This window comes from Haemaphysalis longicornis, unplaced genomic scaffold (genome assembly GCF_048455015.1).
Source record: "Haemaphysalis longicornis isolate Haplotype H1 unplaced genomic scaffold, Haemaphysalis longicornis Haplotype H1 scaffold_1, whole genome shotgun sequence".
NCBI lineage: Eukaryota > Metazoa > Arthropoda > Arachnida > Ixodida > Ixodidae > Haemaphysalis > Haemaphysalis longicornis.
Window position 1 is genome coordinate 243,244,450 of NW_027526203.1, and position 25,474 is coordinate 243,269,923.

Genomic DNA, 25,474 nt, shown 5'->3' on the forward strand with positions numbered 1-25,474 from the left:
ACAGACTGTGATTGGTGCGACTCACCATGCAATAAGGCTCTGAAAATACAAGCGTGCGCGTACGGGCTGGCAGGTCGCGTGAACATAGGGGTGATTAGTTTAGCTTCTTTTTAGTGAAGCGAAATCGAGGCGTGGCTTACGCAGGCATCTGTATAAAGGTTAAAGGGACCCTGCAACGCTTTCAATAAGCGATTTCACTCTTTCCTTCACGTTTGGAACAACTGCGAAAGGTATAGTTATCACCAGCACGGAGCGGAACTGCGTGATTTGCCCGTCGCACGTACAGATACGCCTTCCATTTCTGCTTTGTTTTTGTGGCTTTCTTTTTAAATTTGCTATCGAAAAGCGTTCATTGCTGCAACTGAAGGAAAACCGGCCAACAGCCTCTATACATGGCCTTAGTGACGTAATTCAAGCCGTCGAAGGACGTCAAGACCGGGAAAGAAAGAAAAATCTTCTGAATGAGTTCACAAGTTATCTGATGGGCATAGAGCAGTAATTTTTGGCTGATGTACTTTGCGACCCCCTAGTCTAAGTACTGGGTGTGCTGGGTGACTACGTTCTGCAAGCATTTAAGATTTCACAAAAAGTTGAAAAAAGTGTTGTAGGGTCCCTTTAATGTAGAAGGCTACTACGATTTCCTGAACATTTGATTTCTATGTATGAAGAGCACCTGGTATTGCCGCAAGGGAGTACATCTACTCTTTTTGCAATGAGCAGGAAAGTTTGCTGACGTGCGATTTTTTATCGTGCGATTTATATCCAAATCAGCGCCCCGTCTGCCCCACGTACACCCTTTTACAAGTCAGCGGTATCCGATAAACGGCACACATTTTACAAGGCACGAAAGTACACGTGTGTTTGACACCGCATTTGCTAAGGCTGGCAGCTTGTGGACGTTCCTTTTTGTTGTTCACCAGCGAACAAAGTCCGCCTAATTGTTCTCGGTGGAGAAAAGGACTTGCACACCGTAGCGGGGCCCCACATCGCCTGTGTGCCATCTTGTGTGAGTGTGGCATGACAGCTCGTTTTCTCCCCAATTATTTTTTCGGCTCATTTTTTCCGTGCTTAGTCTGTCGCATTAAGCTCTCGCGCATAGAAATGGTCACCGAGTTTGGGAACCCGGCTGCCTGAAGGCGGCAAACCTGATCACAAAAGCTTTCTTCGGCAAGGTGGTCGCAGGGCCTTTCTACTGTCGACCCAAGGCTATAGACATGGCGATGCCCCTGTTAACTATTCTGGAGTGCTCAGACGCGCAAATAAGAAGCGGTTTTGCTGACCCAGGATTGTACCTCCAACAAGTGGGGTTCTCCGTAAACGTTATCGTTTGGTCCAGAAACTGCAAGCCGCCTTCCTTCTGCGGGAAGCTCTTTGTTGAACTTTAGCCCCATTCCGTTGTCTTCAAACGCCTTCAGGATACCTTCACCACTCCATGACGATTCATTCTGGGACACTACAGCCAAGTAGTCGTCTACGTATCTGAACGACACGGACTATATTGCCTCCAATCCCTTTTTCCAGGCTAACGTCAAGTTTCCCCAAGAGAATGTCGCTAAGAACTGGTGCAACCCAGGACTCAATGCAGACGCCCGCATTTTGTAGCTGCCCCTTTTGCTCCCACATGATGAAGGACTACGGCAAATAAAATGGCGACAGCTCCATAAAACGCTCTACGGCCAGGCCACAGTCGTTTTGGAAGCTGGACTCGTCGTTGCTGTCTCTTATGCACTCTTTTACGCACTGCTGTCTTGTAAAAAGGTGTGCGTGGGGCAGACGGTGTGGTGATTTGGATATATGGGATGATAAAACATCGCACGCCTGCAAGCTTTTCTGCTAATTGCAAAAAGGTGTCGATGCAAACCTTTTGCTGTAATACCCAGGTGTTCTTCACACATAGAAATCAAATGGCCAGGAGATCTTAGAAGCCCTCTACATCAACCTTTTTACAGATGACTGCGTAAGTCAAACCGCGATTTCGCTTCACGAAAAAGGAGCTAAAATAATCACCTCTGTGTTCAAGCGACCTGCCAGCACGTACGGGCAAGGTTTTTTACTTGTTTTTCAAGCCCGCGGCAGTTCCCTGGGTATTCGCGACTGCTGAATCATACCTCATGCCTGTATCAACGTTCGGGGCTGTCGTAGCGGCCCTGTTTCTCTGGCCAGCTAGTTCATAATACGTCGTGGTCACGCAAATGAACAAATATGAGTCTTCAAATAATACCACCGACCCGAAAACTGCAGGCGTTATGGCCTTGGACATCTAAGTTTTCCTTAACTTTTGTTTTCTCTCTAATTGTTGGATTCCCAATCTAAAACATTCACCTCACTGCATTGTAATTAGCCCCATCTGGTGTAGCAAGCGCTGCCGCTCCAGCCCACATTAAACTGAGAGTCTCTCTCTCTCTCTCTCTCTCTCTCTCTCTCTCTCTCTCTCTCTCTCTCTCTCTCTCTCTCTCTCTCTCTCTCTCTCTCTCTCTCTCTCTCTCTCTCCTTCACTTCACAAGCACTCAAATTATGCCTACAAGTCATGCCTACAAGTCCGCCATTGGCAATTATTACCTGCAGGAATTCGTGCTGCTGCATGGGCATGTTGACCGTACCAGCGCGTGCCATGTAGACGAGGTAGTGGATCAGGTAGACGGAGTAAGTCAGCCGGCTGGGCACCACGAAGCCTCGCCACGAAAGGAAAGTGTTCACTGGGCCTGCGCAACACGGGGCTCTTGTGGACGCCAATTCATTGCATGAAATGACGTGCGCCGGCGATGCCATGCTTTTCGCCTTTTTTTAAAGACGATAGTCTTTCTTGGGCTACTTAAACCCAGAAATTTTGGTCTGTCTGTATGTCTGTATGTCTGTCCGTCTGTCAGTCTGTGACTCGATTCAGCCACCCGGCCAAAGCAAAACAATGCCTGCGCAATAGTCTTATATAGTCACAGCTAAATCTACCCGTCTTGGTACGGTGTAAGGTTCATACTTGTCAACATTGTTGAAGAAGAACAAGACATTACGCAAATATGAGACAACAAATCAATAAAGAAGTGATATTTGCAGTGTTCCTTTATAAAAAATGAAACATGCTTGTCTTTTGCGAAATTAAATACTTCATCAACTGCAGAAAAAGAATTCACTCCGCCGTCGCCTGCTGTCGCCACTATAGCTTCTGGCGCCATTTTAAGAAATCAACCGGCAACAGTTACGCAAGGTTTCACTAGATAGGTTCCACGTTCTGCTTGCAACGCACGTGGAGTAGGGAAACGCGGTTCTATAAACGCTGAAGTAGAGCGCCTCGATTAACGCGCGTCTTCGCCGTACGGCAGCGTTCGCATCGAGACACCCGGTATGGAGCAGTGGAACGCGGGAAATTTAAAATGATTTAAGCAAACCTTTGGCGTCTTTACCTTGGGAGGAGCGCGACGCAAGACGAACAACATGAGAGGTGAGCGGGAAAGCGAAGGGAGGCATTTACTTCGCAAAAGCCGATAAAGACTATCGTCTTTTGACGACATTTGCAACGAAAGGAGCAGATACGCGGCCACTTTTTCCTCCCGTATGGTCGGGAACTATCCTGCCCCTACCGACTGAACCAATGCTTTCGAGTACACGACCGTTTCTCAACACTACAGCCACGCTGAAGAGTGTCGCGAGTCGCCAGGCTCCCCCGAACTTTCACCTCTGAAGACCAATACCACCAAAAGCATCGCTAAGATGGTCACAACCCAGAAATGAATTTATCTCCCGGCACCCTGGTATGGCTTTGGGTGCCGGCTACTACACCTCGTCTCTCCAACAAGCCCCTGTCCAAGTATCATGGTCGATACCGCATAGTCGAGCGTGCCTCCCCTGTTAGCTGCGTTCTGGAGCCGCTGACCCCGTCATCAGACCTGCGACAGCGCGGCCGCCCAACGGTCGAACATGCGACGCCGCAGGTGTTATGACCCAGCCGTTGTAACGTGCCTGTAAGCCGCTAGCACTGCCACGCACCCATGATTTTTGTCTGTGTGTGTGTGTGGGGGGGGGGGTGAAATTTTGACGCAAATATGAAACATAATAATGTATAAATGTAAAAATATAAAAGAAAAATATAAATACAAAAAATACAAATAAATAAAAATAAATAACCATAAAAAATAAAATATATAAAACTATACAGAGTAGCCGAGTTTTTATTATTTTATACGCGAAAAAATTACGTAATAAATAAGCCGCCATAACCTATACAATTTGCCTGCGGGAGGACTATAATAATGGATGCACCTTCACATAAAAAATTACGCTCATCTTCCCGCGAGGGAACCCTGATGTGATGCGCCGCATCGGGGGGTTCAATTGGCGTTTCCATTGGGTTGATTCTCTAAATCGCGTGAAACGTGTTGTGAACGCGTATAATGCATTCCATCATATGCGGGTGTTCTCATACGCGGAAGATGGGCGTAATTTTACTTTTCATGCGCATGCATACGCGACATGAGAGAGTTGCCATCAGCGTTTGGATTGACCCTGGTACTCGATTGTGTCAGACCACTCGCTGACGGGGCTGTTGCTTCCATCGCACTACATCGGAAGAAGCAACGGAGTCGTCGTCGTCAAGCGACGCACAAGCAAAGTCAAGCGCAGTCAAGCGAACGCACTTGACTGAACCGGCGCAGCGCGCTCACCGCTTTATATTTAGCACTTGAAGGAGAGGAGACGGAAGGAGGAGAGTTGCGCATGCGCAGCGAGAGCAAATGCGAGAGAGAAGCGTGAGCGAAGCGCGCAGCAGCTGTTATGATAATGAGACAGAGATAGCGCGTTGCACACAGCTGTTGGCGAGAAGAACGGAGGAGAGTTTGCGCATGTGCAGTGAGCGTGCGGACAACGGCGCGACAACGACAATAGGCCTCCTGCGCTGCCCAGGGGGCGCTGCGCAAGCGGCTTCCGGGCAGTACTTCCGGGTAGTACAAAGCTGCCCGGGTCCCATATGATCCCGTGTTGACAGAAGCAAAATGAGCTCGACGCTCCCGATTATTTTGCGACGTGGTCACCAGCTCATCCCCGACGCGTTCGATCTATTTCAGCGATCAACCTGGCATTAGGGGGAAAAGCTTTGCAGCGCTAAACACGTTTACAGCGCCGACGAAAGTGCCGGGACCGTGACGGCGTCTGCTACTCGCAGGTTCACCGATTGATGGTCGTACGAAGTGAAATTTTAAGTGAAATTTCTAGTTTAAACTAATACTCTAGGTGACAAAGACTTCTCAAAAACAGCCGATCAAAAAAGAAGAGTGACGCAATCGGCGATGATCGCGCTTTAAAAAGCCAGCCAGTACGGCGGACCGCAGGCTCGCCTGCTGCGGTGCGCCGCTCTTTTGCGTACCTGCACGCTATGCGTGCACTTTCATTAAACAGTGCTCGTTTGCGTCGCCGTTACGAATACATGGTGCAGCGTTAGCTTGCCGTTTTGTTGCGTGTCTCAGTGACAAAATGCCGCGACCGTCAGAAGCGTGAAATCTAGCGATTAATTTCCGAAATTAGTGGCGGTAAAACAAGGTGGTCGGGCGAACTGAGAGGCCGCTCGCTTTCCTTGTTTGCTCTCACTTTACTTAATTACGCTCTTGCAGCATACATTCCCACTTCGCACTTAATAGCCTAGAATGAGGGCCAGCAACGGCCGAGTTCCATGCAGCCGACATGGCGGAGGGCTGGACGGCAATTCGGGGGGGGGGGGGGGGGAGGAGGAGGGGGGGCTTTGAATGCAAAGATAATAAATTCAGCGAATTTCTAATAATATCTGACAATAATCTGGCGAAGCGTGAAGATGGGGGGGGGGGGGGGGGCAATTCAACTGGAGGACGCCAATTCTCTGATCTTGTCTCGCTGTCTAACTCCATTTGAAGTAAAAACTGGCGTGTCGGCGTTCAGATTCGACGACCCCTGCACTAGAAAACCAACACAGTCAGTGATGATCGTATGTAAATATTCGGGGCCCCACGCCGTGTATGCGGCTGTGTTATGTGATGTTATAGAAGTACATCATCTCTGCAGGCAGCGGGCGTGTGATTTGGTGCATGTTTTGCGTCCTTTAATAACGCTTAATTTGTTTATTTGGCACTATGCCCCACCTACTCGCTAGTATACGTGTACCCTGCCGTTCGTAAATCGTGCGGCGTAAAACGTTACGCAAGAATCATTTAGTTTGCGAAAATACGAAACAAAATTTCCACTCATTTCAAAGGCGGTGCCAGGCCAGCAGTGTGTCAGCTGAGTCGGCTGCGCAATTCTTGCGTTCGCTTGCATCCTCCCGCTGAAGCAACCTTTTGCAGTCACCTCAGGGTATAGGATGAGCAGCGCTCCGTGTTTATGCTACTCGTGAACTTTCCTTTGTCGACCGCACGCAAGAAGAAAAAACTGTGACTGTCGTCAAACAGTTAAACCACCCGACCTGGCGATACCGTCCCACGCCGCGACCACCGCGACAGCTCGCTCAAAAGAAAGCCGACAAATCGGCTTCTTTTAGTGGATATTATTTTGTTTGGCCTCTGCAACTACTTTAAGGGCTATTTCATACAGTATGCAGTCATTTAAACTCGCCACAAAGCGCCACAACCAACTTTCACTCTGGCTTGTAATTGAAAACACATGGAGGGCGGCGAGAGTCGTCTGCTTTTGTACTACCCAGAGGCGTCGGCCGCTAGGGGCGCTGCATGTCGCCAAAACTCCAGCGCAGGAGGCCTATGGAGGGACATACGCCCGAGCAAGAAATGCGTCGCATCTAAAAAAGAAGATACGCGAAGCCTTTTCCCATTGCCCGAAGCCCCGGACCCAAGTTTGGAAGTAGAATTGGAAGGAAGGGATGACGGGAGATCAGGTTGGGGAGGAAATACAATTAAAGCATTCCTGAATGCCTTCTTCACTGATGAAGTCAAGCCAAGAGTAAATCACGTGCAGTCTCTTCGTGACGTTCAATTTTACAAAAAATGTAGAGAGAAAAAAACTTTGCAGTACAGTTGATTATTATGTAACGACGAATATTGTCCCTTCTCTGCCGCTACGGTAGCATGGTGATTGGCAGGGAAGCAGTCCAGAAGTTTCAGTATTTTTAAGTTAACTGGTTGAATTTACTAATAACATTGGTAGACCATTAACACATACAAATTTCAAACAATACACGTATTACATGAAACGAGAAAATAGTTAAGAGAGTGTAGCAACAAAATTTGGCCAATAAGTGCCGCTACGGTAGCATGTTGGTCGAGCGGTGAAAAAGTTTTAAAGTTAACTGATTTAATTTACTGATGACCTTGTCTGGTCTTTAACACATACAAATTTGAAACAATACAATTATTACATTAAATGAGAAAAACAGTAAAGAGAACAAGAGTGCTTAACGGGACATGGCTGACTGGATCGCGGTCTCCTGGCGAAAGGGCCGGACGACGGGCGGCAGCATTTCTCGAATGATTTCCTGGTGCGGGCCTCCTTGAAGCCGGCGGAGCGGCGTTATAGTTACTTCAAGTGGACCCGTGGAATAAAAGCGAATTCTGGCCCCACTTTCTGCAGCCAATATGGGAGACGCTTATGAACACCAATCAGCTAGCCATGTTCCCGAAAAGAGAAAAGGACCAATGACACGCAGACACAAAGTTTGCACTGGAAAACGCGCACTTGCAGAATTATTGACGTAAAGAATGTAGTTCGGACAAAACAGATTTCAGCGCACGTTAAAGATCCCCAGGTGGTAAAAATTAATCCGGAGCCCTCCACTCCGGCGCGCCTCATCGCCTGGGTTGCGTCGGCGCGTTAAACCCTACAATCAATCAATCAATCAATCAGTTCAGACATAACACACCAAAGTAAACAGTGGAAAAGACAGCAAGGTCGTTTGAACTACACCGAGTGCCCGGAGCCCGTAACCGGCCAGTGCCGACGCCACGGGGGGTGTGGAACGCCGCTGCCGCGCTGTAACCCAAGCTTCTTCCGGTCGGTCGGCGCGCGAAGACACACTCCGCATGCATTTCTTGGAAAACCTGGGCCTTTGCGGCCGAAAAAGTAGTTGAAAGAAGAAAAACGCAAATTAAACGGGGGCTTCACGAGAAGAGCGAGAGCACTAAACGGAGCATAGCTGATGGTGAAGGTGTCCCGGAGTAATTAAGGGACCAACGATGGGCGGCAGCGTTTCTGAACTGAGACCCCGGTGCCGGCAGCTGCTCGCCGTGAACCCGGCAGACAGGGCTTTGATTTGTTTCGACCGGGTCATTGAAAAGAAAGGCGCATTCTGGACACATTTTCCGCAATCAATCAACCATGGTCCCGCCAACAACAAAGGAACCCAACACTAACAGACACAAAGTTTGAACCCGAAAATGCTGACGTAGACAAAATAGTTGAGACAAAACAGGGAAGTAAGGAGTGGAAAGAACAGGAACGGCCGTTGGAAGTAGAGAGAGGGCTCGGAGCCCGGAGGGAACACCACAGGGGGTGCGGAATCTTCTACAACGCGGATACCCGATTCCCTGCGACACTCGGCCAGAACGGTCTCCTCACCCCGTAATAGCCGCGCCTTCCGGTCGGTCGGCGCGCTAACACAGGCTACATGCATTTCTTAGTAAAACGGGAGCCTTGACGCCCGAAGTAGTTCTAAACAACAGGGAAAGACAGATAACGCAACAAAGGCTTCGCAACACATATTTGCTGCTATACCAGATACTAAAAAAAAAGGCTGTTCACCTGTCTACCAACTACAAAATACGGTTTACACGGTGAAGCCAGTTTCGAGGAACAAAGACAGGGCCCAAACTTAAAATATGTCTGAATGTGAAAGTTTACTCAAATTTGATCTATCTGCAAGTGAATGAAATCTGTTCGTATAGGTTGGCACAATTGGCACTGAACAGTCAAATTAACACATATTTCTGAAAGCCTATTTCTGAAAGCCTATTTCTATTTCTATATATTTATGAAAGCCGTGATCACTGGTTTTCGTAACTGCGCACGAAGCGTTGCTGCCTTCCTCGCTATAATGTTACAAACTCAGGCGATATATATAAAGGAAAATCGAACCTTTTTTTATTCAACGGGAGAGGGAGGGCTCGTACAGTATTGAAGGAAAAACAGTTGTTTAAGCTTTCAAATGAAATAAAATAACTTCGATCTGATCTTGTTAGATTTGATTTGAGGCCAGAAGGCAAGCTCGACAATACTGATTCCCAACCTATGGAATTTTCAGCGTCTTTTTTTTCTAGAAGACGACCAATGATTCAAATCTCGTGATAGAAGTTCCGCACAGAAGTTCAGAAAGTGGTATAATCTGGCCCTACAAAAATTGTGCAACTATTTTCGGTTTAGCGTGGGCTATGAGGCATGCCGTAGGGTGGAGGGGGGGTGGGGGGGGGCTACGGAATTACTGTAAAAACCCGCGTATAATACGGACCCGCGTATAATACGAGGTGTAATTCGGGGACAGCAAAATCAGAAAAAAAAGTTTTCATCCGCATATAATGCGAGGTAAAGAGCACAGAAAACATTTATTTGCACTGCAGTTACCGTTCAGTCATTGTCAGTTTTCGCTGGCACTGTCTCCCGACGTCCGTTCAGTCATCGCCAGGTTCGCTGCCGCTGTCTCCTGAAGTCGCCTTGTCGGAAATGTCTTCCCACAGAAAGTGGTCCTCAGTGCCATCAAGGGCGTTCGAGATGCCGCATTTCTTAAAAGAGCGACTGACGAGCTCCTCTGGGATGCTGGCCCACGCATGCACGATCCAGCCACAAAGCACCGCTGGAGAAACCCGCGTCAGCCATTCGGTAGCTGTCACTTACGGGTCTCCAGACCTCATCCACTCTTGGTAGCAGGACCTGATGCAGTCTTTGAAAGGCTTGTTGATGCAAACTTCTAGCGGTTGCAGCTGGGATCTCATTCCTCCTGGCATGACAATGAGTTCGGTGCGGGGTTCGCGCAACAACTTCTTCACGAAATCGGCCAGGTGGCAGCGAAAGGCGTCCAACACGAGCACTGACGGGAATCCCCAACAGTGCTCCAGGCCGCCGACACCACACAGACTTTATCCAGTCAAGCACCAGTTGCTTTCTCCACCCACGAATGCTGCCTTCGGTGACGCCGAACTGCCGTCCTGCGGCGCAATACCTGATGGTCTTGGCACATAAAATAACTTTTCTTTTAATTGCATCCGAATACTGTTTTCGTGCACCCGACATCGTGATAGACTTGCGGTGAACGTGCCGAGATCCTTCGCGTGGTCAAAACAATCAAAATGGCGCCGGCTGAGAGAAGCAGCAGCCAGCCAACGCCACCGCAAGATGGCGCATTCTCCGCTGAAACCGAAAGTGCAAATTTTCGGCTGGAATCTTTGGGATTCACATATAATACGAGGCACAAATTTTACATAGTAAAATTTGGAAAAAAAACCTCGTATTATACGCGGGTTTTTACGGCATTTAAAATCCCCAGGGATTTTTAAGCATTCAGAAATTTCCTGCCCACGGACACTTTTTGTGTCACTAAATTTTTTTTCTCATTCTTTTTCCTAAACTACTTTTAAGTTATACGCAAGTTAGTCCGCACAGTCTTAAAAGCCCAATCCTAAAAGCTCGTGCTCTAGTTTCATTTTTTAATGCCGATCATACAATATTCTTCTTCGAGATTTAACTGCGAATGTCCAACAATAAAACCTTCCGAGACTACACACTTCGCTCGGTGAACTACGGTTTCGGTTCGGTGGGAGAGGCGTGCGGAGGGGGCTTGGGTTGACGGTGTGTCGCTAGGGTGTCTCGCTTCACGGGAGACAGTCGCTGCAGGCAAAATACTCAGAAGGAAAGGCTCTAATGGACCACGCAAGAAGGCAGAAACAGAATGGGCAGCCTGCTGCTAAATCGAGTGCGGCTAAAGCGTGGGTTAAAAGAGCCTGGGTCTTAGAATGAACTCAGGGAGGATACCATTGGGAGAAAGAAATACGAAACTGGAGGCCGCAAAAGCATAGCGCACAACAGTCCTGTCCCGCTTCTTCCCGTCCATCCTCCCCTCCTAGTTGTACTCTTTTTTTCATGAGGTATGACGAATGCCTGTCATCAATCAATTTTCTGGTTCCCACCGCAGTTAGTAGCGGGCTATGATGCGGTGATGATGATGATGATGGTTTTATATTATTATTGTTATATTATTATTTTTTCTTAATTGCTGGAATTTGGTTTCTCTGCAGTTCTGTTTAACCAATAGATAGTTGCCTATTTTTGAAACTGTTTACTTATCATGCTTGTCTTCTCATTTGTCTCTATACTCGTGTCATTGTTTTTGTCGCTTTACTGTCAAGCTTTGTCCTCTGCTTGTTGTGTGGTCTTTACAATAAGCTGAGCCACAAAGGCATCTTCTTTTTTCTTTTTACCTGTACCCAGGCTCCGCCTGTGCTTTATTTCTGTCATTTTCACTACTTCAATTTGTGTGTGTCTTGTCGCTTGTTTGTTCCTTGCAATATGTTTCTTGTATTTTGTTTTCACGTAACTATCCGTGCGCCAACACTCAGGCCTCTGGCTGTTCCTGGGCACGTAAATAAACATGATTTATTATTATTATTATTATTATTATTATTATTATTATTATTATTATTATTACCGTCTTGTCGTTTGTTTGTTTCTTCTATTTTTTTATGTTACTCCGTGCGCCAGCACTCAGGCCTTTCTTTGGCTGTTCCTGGGCGCGTAAATAAACATGATTGATTGATTGATCGATCGATCGATCGATTGATTGATTGATTGATTGATTGATTGATTGATTGATTGATTGATTGATTGATTGATTGATTGATTGATTGATTGATTGTGCCCGATCGTACGTCCACCGGAACGTAAAAACAGATTTTCGCTTGGAGCCGGTCATACCCATTTTCAACGATAAAGCGACATCATGGAATCTGATGAGCACAGGCGGTGGCGGAATGGGAGCGCGATCCCATCTACTGCCTGCGAGACAACTGAATATGAGTAGACTACAGCAGGATACGCAAGGATACGTCTCTAATTCCTCCCGAGCAGCGGGATCGTGATTTCACTTCCCCTGAAAGACAGCGGCGAGCCTTGCAGCGCGGAGTCGGATCCGTCACCACTGCTTGTTCGGGACGCCGCACCCAACGCCCGACATGGTGGTTAGTATCTACATGTTGATAACCATCATTATTATTATCGTCCTCATCATCATCACCATACTGTTTTATGTCACTGTACAGTAAAGTAGAGTCCAGTGCAAGACGAAGCCCCCCCTTCCCAATGGCTTCCAGCTGCTCTTATCCTGCGCTGCCCGAATCAGTTGGCTGCGCCAAATTTCCTTATCTCCTCCCTCCAGTGGAGTAATTGGTCTTCTCCTACACTCTAAGACAATGCTGTAGTTCAGCCTCATCAAATTGTCCTCGATTGACCGACCCATGCCACGGCTCGGTCTATCCATCGATTTTGCTCGAAAGTTCGGCATGCGATGCAATGCAATCCCGTAATGCGAGCGTGATGTTCTGCATTGCGCAATACCGCAACGCAGGTTTCATTTTAGAGTCAAATGGCGCGCACTGGCTACCATTCGCCGAAGGTTAATTGCTGGTGGCGCGGACTTGTCACTCCAGTGCATTGTGTTGAAGCTGAATTGGCATCTAGAGTAAATATTCTCTCGTCTCTCGCTAGCCACTTATTTACCCGAGTGGTCCACTGGCTGCCAGTTCCCCTGGTTACATAGCTATCCCAACTCCACTTCTTTTTCTTGATTTAAGCTAGAATACCTCGACCCGGCCAATTTTGCTCTGCAATCTAAGACGCTCGTTTCCTATTTCTGAGCGACACTCCCGTCATTCTTCTTTCCATGGCACGTTGAGCCTACCTAAGTTTCCTTTCAAGGTTCATAGTAAGTCTCCAAATGTTGAGAATGTAGGAAGAGAATATTGTCGTACCAGATAGGCCATTCATCAGGCTTGCTTCTGTAAATAGCCCTACACATGTAGGATAGTCAAGTTACGAGCTGCGAGGTACTGAAGTGCGTCCGCCACTAATTTTTCCTCAGAACATTTAGGTAATCAGAAATGTGTTTTGCAATGCGGATGTAATTTTCGTAAATTTTCGCGTTGTGGGGTATCAATGCTTTAGCATAATAGATGAAAGGGCGCCCTCTCATAAGATACTTAATTTCCCACGCGTGTGACGCGATACCTCGCTAGTTTGTGCGATTCCTAGTTCATAGCGTTTCCCATAAAAATAACGTTATTTTGTGTCGATGTGGCGGTTAACGAACGGCGAAACAAAAATACCGTAATATATGGATTGAATATGAAGTTTAACGCGCCGACAGCATACGCAAGCGATGAGCGCGCCGTAGTGGAAGGCTCCGGATTAATTTTGACCACCTGGGGATATTTAACGTGCGCCGAAATCTCGAAAATAGCGCAATATAAAAAATACGAATCGAGGAAAACGCTACGAGCGGGTTTACGAGTCTGCTCCCGTCTTCCTATCGCTTACCCACAGGACAGAAGGCTCACGACAAGTCCACGGTAAAGGGAAATATATTCCTACACCGTGGACGAGACTAAGACCCTCTCGACTGTAGGGTCCACTTCATGTTACCCCCATGATCTTACCCCTTACTTTAACCCGCATCCCCGAACGGGCCTATAGCCCACCTTGCCGCCAGTAAAGGTTATCTCTCTCTCTCTCTCTCTCTCTCTCTCTCTCTCTCTCTCTCTCTCTCTCTCTCTCTCTCTCTCTCTCTCTCTCTCTCTCTCTCTCTCTCTCTCTCTCTCTCTCTCTCTCTCTCTCTCTCTCTCTCTCTCTCTCTCTCTCTCTCTCTCTCTCTCTCTCTCTCTCTCTCTCTCTCTCTCTCTCTCTCTCTCTCTCTCTCTCTCTCTCTCTCTCTCTCTCTCTCTCTCTCTCTGCGGCTACCTTGCCCCATCTCGTGACTTCCGCCACAGCGTCATATTTGTTCCCGTCGAAAGAATTACCACCTAATCCCTGAAGGCTCAGGCGAACTCAAGTAGTCCAAATCTAGTCACTTTCATCGCCGGAAGCAACAACCTTCATGGGTGCCGTCCCGCGAGATAGGGTTATTTGACGCCAGAATGCCTGCTATGCTTTACTGCTTTACTAGGTTTGTTCAGCACTTCTAAAATTATGGTCTCTTCACGACAGCGCCGAGTCCGCGTAGTGACTGTTTAGCTGGCGTTACAATTATATAAAGGGCGTTTGCCGCGTCTTATAATGGCGCAGTAAGCGTCTACTTTAATGTCCCCCTTTTTTGGACACTATCCCTTAGTGTTGCCAGCAACGTTTCTGGTGAATAAAATTGTCTCGAGGTATGAGCTGCCGGACCTGTCGAATAAAGCCAAGATGGGCGCGTGTTTATGGCCCTGAAAGTCGCTAAGCATCCTCATCGGGCGTGTCTGAGTGCGGGCGCGAGCCGCGCATGTGCAAACCAAACTCCGCCTCTGTTTTTTGAAGCTGTCTGTCTACTTTTCCGTCGCCCGTTTACTCTCCTCGCATATGATGGGCCAGTCTTGTCTTAGCCACCCAGAAATACTATAGTGATAAAATGGTTGCTATGCCGCTGAACGGCCCTTTTAATGCAAATGTAGGCTCAATGTCCAATCGAAGCGTTAAGTGGTTAACAACCGACTGTGGTCTGGGAGCTCTTTTGAACGCGGCGTAAAATCCCGGCCTTCGAAGGGGGAGGCATCTTGACGAGCTTCCTTCGGCAGCGTGGTGCGCTTCTTGTAAGAGCCATTCCTGAGCGTGCAATTCGGGAAGTTTATTTTATACTCGATTCACTTGTTCCCCAGACGCCCACCGCGCTATCTTGGTCCTTACCTTATCGTAGCGAAAGCGCTAATTGAATGGGGGTGTAGTACCAAGGCCAAGGAGAATGATGCATTCCGCTCCCTCGGCCCCACTTCACAAGCGGCTATGCATTGGTGTCATGGTCACAGGAAAACCAGCGACATGAAGAAAATGAATTTTTTTTTTTATGAAATGCGCAGATATTCTGGTCCAAACTACGCTGACCTGAGCGGCGTAGAAGCAGGCTATGAGCATTCCCAGGGAGGGCAGCCACGGCTACTTGGCCTGATTTAGCTGCGGCGGTGCGGTGGTTGGGGACACCGGAGAGCCGGCCGCGCCATCCTGGTCATCCTTTTTGGGCGACTTGGAGGTCCCCTTGCTCGGCGTGGTGGGCTTCCTCGAGCGGCTGCGGGACTTGCTGCCTTTGCGGAAATTGCGCCTCGAAGCGACAGCCTTGAAAGCCACACCTTTCTCCACCACCTGCTGTGGAGTCGGGGTCTCCCCAAGAGGCGGCAGCTGTGGCGGTCGGTTCAAGCTAAGCTTCGACTGCCGCTTGCCAATTTTGGCGCTTCGGGCTACAGGTGGAACACTGACGCTAGGATTTCGTGCTACAAGCGCCGTGCAGTGGGCGCCTTCGGGGGCACCGCTAATGTCGCACGGGACGGATACGCCGTCTTCGAAGCGTACCACCGACTTAGCACCATCTTCGATGAGCGTGTAGACCTCGATGCGCTTACCTCCCTCGTACCAGGTGGAAGACATGTGCTGCGTGGGCGTCCCTACAAAGCCCGGAGCCACGGTCATGAATCCCGGTGCGTGCGCGGCGAACGCCATGTCGTCCGCGTTGAATAGGAATCCCGGCCGTTGATCGCCGAGGAAGCTGTTCTGCCAGAAGGGCTGCCCACTCGCCAGGACGGTGCCGCCACGCTGCCGCCTGCAAGGTCCCGGCTCGTCGCTCTCCGGGTGCCCTGATGCACCGAAGAACTCGCGGAACACCTCGTCCGGCTCGCGAAAAGTGAAGGCGTACGCGCAGCCGGAAGGGGCGCTGAGACAGCTGTCGGTGTCGGCCAACGGCTGGGTGCCGAAAGCCTGGCAGCCGAACTGGTCATATTGGCGGCGGCGCGCTTCGTTCGAGAGCACATAGTAAGCTTCGCAGACCGCCTTGTAGCGCGCTTCAGCTGCCCTCCTGTTATTCGGATTCTTGTCCGGGCGCAGCCTTAAAATGAGCCGCAAATAGGCCTGCTGGATGTCTTCTTGCGAAGCGTCACGGTTCACCTCCAGGACCCTGTAGTAGTAGTTATCCATGGTGCGCGGCTGCGGCCAGGGACTGGCTGTTTTCCTCTTCTGCTTCGCTTAGTGGTAGAACGTAGCCACGGAGGGTTCGTGGCCAAGTCTTTGCGAGTGTCCAATAAGGCTGTAACAGCATCATAAATTCTAAAAACAATGAATTTCATACAAACATAGATTTAAAACCAGCGACAGGCAGAAAACTTTATATAAACAAAAAAGAGTTATGGTGGCTGATATAAAGCCATGCGTACTGGAACCGCCATTATTATCTCTGCGCTTTTAATCTACCTTCTTATACACCCTTTTATTCCTCGCTGCGTATTCCGCGTTCCTACCCAGTAGTTGAGTGCCGGTGGCCACCCTGAAATGAGGAAACCATCGGCTGCAGGAAATTTCTCTGTTCGTCATTCCCTCTCTAAGTACCCCCTGGAGTGCGCCTTTAAGACTCTGGAATGACTCTTGATCACCTTGGTATGTCTTCGCCAACTCTACCAAATTTGTGTGTATAGTTCCCTTATGGGCGCAACCCACTCTGACGGGCGCAAGTGAACACAAAGTCTCATAGAAAAACATTAATCGCCTCGGACATATACCCACCTTCCCCTACTCGTGCCTCTATTTCTCCCGACAGGGCCTCTTAGCCTCCCGTTTAAAATAAATTCTTCCCGGTTGAATTTCATTCTTCCAAAAGAGAACTGTGTTAACATATTAAATTATGTATCATTTTAATCGGGGAACCTACGCCTCATGCAGAGGAAGGCGAGGAGGAGGAGGTTAAACAACACACCGTGTAAGGGTTTCTCGAACTGTACAGGTGGGTTTTTAATTGTTCAATGTTTGTCGTGGTAGTGTATCTTGTATGAGATTTACTTTTTAATGCAAGCAGCATGGAAGTGGCACCTAATGGAAGTAGAGTGGTAGTTGTAAGCACCAGACCAAAACGACGAAGGGGATCTCTACAAAATAGGTTTTTCTCTGCAAAAGAAAAAAGAAAAAAAACGAGTACGCCTAGCCAATCATGCTCTAGGGGCTCAGATTTATCAAAAACTAGGCATCCCACTCTTTGCGCAGTCAAATACAAATGTATCTACAAGTACGACATTCCAGGACAGTTATATTAAAAGCTGCAAGGAAATCTTGGAATTGTCTACTAATGCGTAAGCATTCTTACACCGCTCGCCTGCATATTAGTTGTTCAATTGCCAGGTTTGGCTATAAGTAGCCGGATTCAGCTATTTCGGGTCGCATTTAGTTCACGTTGGGATATATTAAAACCCATTGAGCGACTTTCGGTAACATTTGGCTACATATTTGTGATTTCTCGTTTTTTTTTTTTTTGTTCCTTCGACAAATAAACTACACTTACACTATTATAACAATTAAACGTGGTATTTAGTGTGACGGATATTTACTTTTTTTTATTCATTTTATTACCCTTTAAAATAACCAACACTTACACTGTTGAACGACTAAATATGTAAACTTCACCAATTGAGCATTTTTTGTACAGATACAAGAATTTATATATCGTTGGTACTCTTGGCGGTCGGCAAAGCATGCTTACGGGTTAATAGATGTGTCACAGTTTTACGCCAACAAAACGTCGGCCTACAAAGGACTACATTTGTTCAATTACCCAGACAAGCGGATCCCGGAACACGAGCCGCAGTTATGGTTGTGAGAGTGGAAGGGGGTCTGTTGTGCCTTGAAGAATGAGGCCGGCCAATGAGTTGAGAGTTTAGTTAAGTGATACGCCGTCATGTCGGGGCCGCAATGGCACACGCTCAGGAGTAACGTGGGCCGAGAAGAGTGGTGAAATGTTCGCAAATAAGCAATGTTCCTTTCTGAAATACGACGCATGTAGGCACGGGACATTAGTCGCAAAGGCTACGCGTGACTTGCAGCGAGAAACATTGAAATGCAAAGCAGCTATCGAAAAAATCTCTCTCCCCTGTTTTGTTAGGCGTTTTCTAAAGCCGGATTCATATCGTGAATCCAATATCCCGGATCCCATTTCATGGGCACTATTTCGCGTTGCTGATTTTGTGGAGCCCTTTTTTCCGCTGTCTCTAATTACGTCGCTTAAAACATTATTCTCGCTTTTGGCGCTAAGGCAACTTTATAAGGGGGCCAAGTTTAACATCTTGCAGATTTATTTTTTGGATTCCTGGTAAAGGTGTAAAGTTCTCCTGCAGCTCCTCATTTGGATAAGCCGCCTTTTACATAGGACTACAGACGCTTAAAGCAGCTGCAACTAGCGTTATCTCCACCTCAAGCGAATTATTACAAGAGTCCCTACAGGGACAAACCTGTATGCTAGTACCTAGTCTAGCGCACACCTGATCAATACTTCTTCCCAGCGAACTTGCAAACCCCTTCTTCCAACCTATGCTCCTCGTACCCTTCCTCCCACTACTCCACACTTTCAAACATCTTGGCTTTTATGGCAGTAGTATTTATTTATTTATTTATTTATTTATTTATTTATTTATTTATTTATTTATTTATTTACAAAACCGCTCGGCCTTCTTGGGTGTTGCACTCCCTGTGTACATGAGGAGCATAAGGCATACAAACAGGCAACATACAAGGAAAGGTAGTCAATGTTGGGAAATGACGATCCCACCGTTGTCTCCGAGGTTAGGAATGACTATCCCAGGGCGGTCGCCAAGGTTGTGACTCGTATCCAGCTCGTCACCGATGGTGGGAATCAGCCATCCTGACGATCCCACCGCTGCCACCACTGTTGGGAAATGACGATCCCACCGCTGCCACCACTGTTGCGACTGGCCACCCGAGCGCAGTCACCGGTGTAGCGATGTTGCCTTGCTCCGTCCGCTATCGACGCGGCGCAGAGCAGAGCGACGAAGTCCTCGAGCCGACGAAGAGTTGAAGTAACATTTATATACAGTATATATAGGGTAAGCAAACGTTACATGACTCGCACAAAGGCGACAGCACCCTTTTCACTCGGTGCTTCCGAAGAGACTGGTGCCGGAGAGAAGCCGCCGAGGAAAGCCGACGATGTGAGCCTCCGGACTTCTTTTATACCCCGAGAAGTTCGTTGGGGCTCCGAGAAGTTCGAATAGCTCCAATCAGGGCTCTAGCTGCCTGAAGTTTGAATTCCGACGAATGGTAGCGAAGCGGTGAGTCAGATGCGCCGCCAATGGGGAAAGGGAGGGCGATGCGCCCGCCGTCTCCGTGACCTCGCCTCCGGGCGTAGCGACATGCCCTTGTTTGGTCGTTCTCCGATGCGGGATTCGGCCGCGCCGCAGCGTTCTGGGATGCGGGATTCGGCCGCGCCGCACAGCGCCGCAGCGTTCCGAGATGCAGGATTCGGCCGCGCCGCAGCGACGAAAGGGAGAGGCGTGACTCAGCCTCGCTGTCGGCGCGTCGCCTCGTGCAACGCATTTGGGCCAGGCGCTCTGGCACAACATCAATCAGAAATGGGCAAAAATAAATTTGTAGATATGTACAAAAGTGGGGCGTGAGCAAAGAAGGCAAAATAAGATTTTCGAACAAGCGCTCGGAGGCCGTCTGCAGAGTATACATAAGTTGGCATGAGGGGGTGGTCCTATTGGTGTAAGACGCACAACAACAGAGGGAAAGCTGCAGATGCGACCATTCCCCGACATGCGTATTCAAAATATCGTATTTTTCAAAGATCTCTTAAATAAAACGCATTCGTCACAAAAAAATGTCATTACAATGTAAAACAGGCTATTAAACGCATTCTGGCATCGGCTAGCTGGTGCCAGGCTCAGTGTTCTGTGTACATAAGAGCAGCCATGCGGGCGCAGTGGCCTGCTTGGCACTCGCAGAAGAATTGCGCTCACAAGAGAAGGGCAGGGAAACATTGAATGAATACAGTTGAAAAGAAAAATATCCTAGTAGATGATGCAGATTCAGAAGCTTGAGAAGCTCGCCGTGCGCATAATGGCTCCGTGGTGAGTAACGACTACATACAATTCTTGTAAAGCGCTTTTGAATCCTTTCCAGCCAAAGGGACGCGAAAGAATAACGCGAAACGGCCGAAACTGCTTGCAATACACGCAAATTCGAAGAGATTATTTCTTTGCTAACGGATTTATATAATACTGACGTGTTAGTTTATTCAAGATATCGTACGGTGTTGGATTTTTACGCGATTGATATCACACCACCCGTTCAGTTGGCTCCCAAGGTTCGCAAGACAAAAAAAAAAAAAAAACCGGCTGTAAACCTATTCTGGTTGGCGAAAAACCGATTCGGATAGCGTAGAAAATAAGTTGTTGGGCGTAAATAAGAGAACCCCTTCACCGTGCAGTGGACACAAAAAAGGTCTAATGACAATGGTTGTGAAAAAGTTTTGCTATGCGAATTTTATTTCTAGGTTTCTTCTATGTTTTATAGGTTTTAGTCCATTTTATATTTTTATTTTTATAGGTTCTAGGTTTCATACCAGGTTTCTTCGCGAGCAGAAACGTATAAAAACCTCCATGTTTCGTTTAATTACGCTAAGCATGACAACGTGAAATTGAAATATGAAAATGACCATATTTTCTATTTAACACACGTTTGTTACCGGTCCCTTTTAAGCCTGCACCACATTTTGGCGGGGGTCTGCAGCAGGGGTCCTCGACCATGAGTGTTGGCCGGGGACCCCTTTAGGGCTTGCAAAAGCGATGGGGGACCCCGCGATGAATATTGTTGATGCGCGTCATAATGCCAAAGAATTGGGACTTGCAGCTAATATTGCCCATACACCTATTCAATGCGCGCCTTTTGTGTCTGGCTGCTATGCTGGTGTATGTCGTACTGCCAAACAATTCCTTCTTGGGCGTTAAAGTCGTCTAAACCGTAACCTATTATATGCCTGCCTTCTGTGAGTCTGCCTTTCCCTCACAACTGGCGTGTTCTGAAAAAAGCCGACGTTAATTCGTGTGGTGCGCGGAGGAGTCAAACGCATACAAGTCACGTAGCAAAGCTACGTTTTGGCGTTGCCGGAATGGTTTGGCAAAAGGTAGAAAAGAATAGGGGCACACGGCTTCGGGAAGGGCTTCGCAGACCCCAGAAATTTCCTGGGGGACCCCGATTTAAGAACCACGGGTCTGCGACAAAGCAGTTTAAATCTTTAGCTCGACAGCACTCACGGTGTCCGCTCACATTTATATTCAAGGTGTTTAGTCTTGTCCCAGGAAATGCTCCGTTACTCCCTGCCATGAATTCTACTTAAGGGGCCTGAGCAATCATTAGTGAAAAGCAATCACCCACATCTGCTTCCCATCTCTTCAGCGTTCCCCACAGAGATCTCTTCCAACTTCCGATCAAGCCTTGTTGTGCAAGGAGGCGTGCTGGTTGCGGGTTTTTTTTTATTGAAATTCTGCCTAAAGTATCTGTGTATGCAAGCTAACGTAAAAACAATTTCAGTACACATCACCAAAGTAGATACCCGCAGATGCTTTAGCCTCAGATTGTGACCGATCATTGGCAATAACAAGTTGATCTGGAAAACGTGCAGGCTACTCCTTCCAAATACCCCAAAGCAAGCTCGAGGCAGCAACTTGGCGATGTTTACACATCACACGCTGGCTCCGCGACGCTGGTCGGTGACACACACCTCTAAGATTTGTAGGCGCTCGCGCCGGTTAGTGATTGCTCGCGTGGGCCGCGAACAATAATACCACTGCTGCTATTCTCGCCCCCTCAGCTGATCTTCAGCGAATGGAGAACATGAATCTAACATATCCGTTCCAAAACGTTTGATCCCTGCACGACGAAGTATTTCCATCTCGTCTCAAATCCTACGAAAATAAAGTTTCGTAGGGAAATCTGGCGCCACTGTCTAGGGGAGCCGCGCTTCAGTGAGCCTTCCGTCATGTACCGGGTAGGCACGTTCCACTTGCCCTTGGCATGGCTCATGAACTGGCTGAGAAGTTGCCTCTGGCTGCAAATATGCAAGAATATTATTGTAGAGGATTAATCAAATTTGTATTTTTGTTATAAAGTTGAAGCTCCAAAAAGATTTATTTGTCAGGGATTATTTAGAAGCTTCTTCGAGACAAAAAAGAAGCCTTGTGGCCATCCAAGCCAAGTAGGCGAGGAACGTCGCTAGCTGCAATGGCGGCTCTTACGACGGCCCGCAACGGCAGCGGCAGATTTCCCTCTAGTATATGTAAGCATGAAACTTTATGCCTACGACCTAAGCAAGGGTTCACCCGCAACTTTTTTTTGTTCCATTAAACTCACAGCGGCTAAAATGAGTGCTGCGCCTGCTCCAGGTGGTATTATAAAAAATAACAGGCAGAATCCGAAAAGAGGTTGGAAAACCTCCCTCGCAATTCACAGTCGTTTGGCGGGGAGCAGGAAAAGGTTGTTTTTTGTTTCTGTGAAACGTATCTGCGTGAAAGTTGGCATTTGTTTAGGTGTCACCTGATCGAAGCGAAATTTATGTTACGGCTGAGGTAGGTTGCGATAACAGCCTAACAAAAGCCGTGCCTAAAAACGAAGAAAACAGCTCTATCAAAGTGTCCTGACCCAGAATCATAGTTGAAGAGATTCATGTTAGTTTTTGTCAAAGCAAAGCAAGCCTTGCCCTAATTGCAGGTAAACGTAGTGGACAATAGAGGTTTGCAAAGATTTTTTAATCGGTCATTTTGTTTTCAAACCACATGGGAAAAAAATATTTGCGAAATTGAACCATTGTCTCCCTGTTTTGCCGCGTGCGACGCCACCCACACGCGATCACTGCATGGTACTCAGTCGCACCAGTGAATCCTGTAGTTCCAGGCGCATATCTTTCAGATAGCCGAGTACGTTTTGCGCCTGGGAATTGCGCTGCAATTTTATGTTGCCTTCAAACTACACAATTATTTATGGTGGGACATAGGCCCAACAAATTCCGAATTTTCATATTTTGGGGGTTTAACGCGCCGAAGCTGCACCTGGGCTTTAAGACACGCCGAAGCAAAGGGCTCCGGATTATTTTTGTCAACCTCGGGTCCTTTATAACGTGCCCTGAAATCTCGACACACGGGCGTTTTCGCTTTGCGCCGCCATCTGAAAAGCATGCCAAGCAAAGTTAGTTATACCTCTCGTGATACGAAGTTACTCCAAAATATACTGCGTCGCGGCTTGGCACCAGAAAACGAACCCGCGAAACATTTAATAAATTTACTTCGGTCCCATTTCGAAAACGACGTCTGGTGCAAACCCCATGTTCTATATACATGCCCCCACAGAACAGTGGCGCGCGGTATACGCTCGAGGAAAGTAACTACAGTAGAACTCAATTTAGGGGAACCATTTTTCGCGAATTTTCTCAGTTAACAAAGGTTTTCGTATTCCCACCGTAGTTGCCTGCAAGGTTATCCTTTCGAGATATTGCGAAGTTCAAGATTTAGCCAAATAATTCGCAGGTTCCGGTGACTTCGTACGTCCAGGTAGAACTGCTAGTTTGGCTCCTTTTATGTGAAACGAGAGCGATCCATCGCGGTTGGTACTGTTTACTTAGTCAAGCGAACTAATGCTTTTCATGCCTCGAGAAAACATCTAAAGAATTTTTGTTGAATTCGTTTTTGTATTCGGACATCATGCTGGGGAGTCCCGCGATTAGCACTCGAAGCACTTTACTGCTACCACCACGGTTACTCATGGCGCCTCATTCTTGCGTACTAGTGCTTTTTCTCTTTTCTTATTTTTGCTTCATTTACACACCTATTAACTGTACCTAATTCTGTACCTAACGCGGGTAAATATCGGTACCCAAGCGTGCGTCGGACCATTGAGGTAAATATCCTAATTTAGTTTCACTACTATGTTGTTGCGAGCTACTGTGTTGTTTTCATGTGAGCCCATTTACACGAGGCCAGCCCCTTTCCAATTCCTGGTAAGGTAACCGTCCATCCGTCCGTCCGTACGTCCGTTCTCTACAAGGGATGAATGCTAGAAAGAACCGAATAAAAGTAGTCCGAAGAAAATTTCGTGTTTTTTGGGAAAGGGTGCATATCTCCTGGACGCTCAGGTTGTAAGAGGACTGGGTAAGGGGCTAAAAAGAAAGGAGAAGGGAGGCTTCTGCACTCTTATAGGGAATGGGATAAAAAGGGACCCTCTTTCCGTCTCTGCAATGCGCAATCATTCTCGCACTTACCGCCCGCCTTCTCGCGACAGCAGTATGGCCGTTGGGTAGAACGGTTGCCTGCCAAAGGGACACTAAAGGCCGAATGATTTCTCTTCACTTGAAGATCCCAAAATTTGAAGCTGTTTCGGCTTCCGTTCGACGGCGAACGATGCTTTGATTCTGTAGAAATGAATAATTAAAGCTGTGCTTTTCTTTCTTGATACCTTTTCATTCTTACGAGACGCAGAAGGTGACGTTACCCAGGGTGAAGAAGGACCGCCTACAAATCCATCCACAGCATTTCCAGCAAGGATGGTGCTGCCGCCTCGGAGGAACAGTGGAAACTACTCGCGCGGTTTCCCCAACATGGCGGCTCATGGCGGCCCGGACACGTCGTTTAGCTTAGCCGATTGCGTCAGTACTATTGGAGCTTTGTTGCTAGTTATCGTGTATAAATAAACAGTAAGAATGAAAAAGGCGAATTAGGTCTATGATTTGCTCGAGTAAGTCTTCTGGAGGCACAGTATGCAAAACATTGGACCGGAATTGAAACTGAAACAACTGTCCCGAGAAGTTTAAAAAAAATAACCTGCTTAATAATGTTTAAGCGCTTCAGTTCATGCCTTTTGGAAACACACGTGCTCAGCACGTGGTTGTTTCAGGAAACTGCTCAGACAAGCGCCACCGATCCACCTCGTTGATTCGTTTAAAAAAACGCGAGCGAGATACGTACTATCCGGCAGAACGTACTATCCGGTAAGAAACATACTATGGGGAATTTTTAGTGTTCACAATTGAGAGCGTAGTAACCGGGAAATTGTATGACCCGATAACGGGTCAACGGGGTTCAACGGTATTCACGATTTGCGACGCCACAAATAGTAGGGCAGGAAAGCTAACGGGGCGGAGATTGCTATTTTCACGCTTTTGTCATTTTCTAAAGAACTGCTGTTATAAAAAAACTGCTGTTGCCGTTAGCGGTATACAGTAATACCTCATTAACTCGAAGTAATAAAAACCGGGAAATATTTCCAGATAAGCGGATTTTTGAGATAAGCAAAGTTGCGCGAATCACCATGAAATATCGAGTTCGTTGCAATAAAGGCGCTACTACTTACCAGCTCTTCCACAGCAGCTTCCAATTTTGCTTTTCATAAAGGTTCGAAAAACAAAAAAAAACATACTAGAGACGTTCACCAGCAGGGTTGCTTGACGAAGTTGATATTCCTGTAGGCTAAGACTTCACGTTCGGGGAAAACATCGGCTTTGTGGTAGGCGCGGCTAAACGAGAAAAAA

At 47.6% G+C, this 25,474-nt stretch overlaps 2 protein-coding genes across 2 annotated transcripts in view; both read right to left on the reverse strand.

Annotated features, from left to right (window-relative positions):
- LOC144168930 (nose resistant to fluoxetine protein 6-like) overlaps positions 1–25,474 on the reverse strand; it is an 84,600-nt gene that overhangs the window by 2,101 nt on the left and 57,025 nt on the right. Inside the window, exon 13 of the mRNA XM_077697926.1 lies at positions 2,560–2,702. Coding sequence (XP_077554052.1) covers positions 2,560–2,702 — 143 coding nt within the window. The remainder of the gene's footprint in view (positions 1–2,559; positions 2,703–25,474) is intronic.
- LOC144174660 (dnaJ homolog subfamily B member 8-like) lies at positions 15,067–16,201 on the reverse strand. Its single transcript, XM_077703448.1, has one exon. The coding sequence runs from the start codon at positions 16,093–16,095 to the stop codon at positions 15,067–15,069; it is 1,029 nt and encodes a 342-aa protein (XP_077559574.1). The 5' UTR covers positions 16,096–16,201.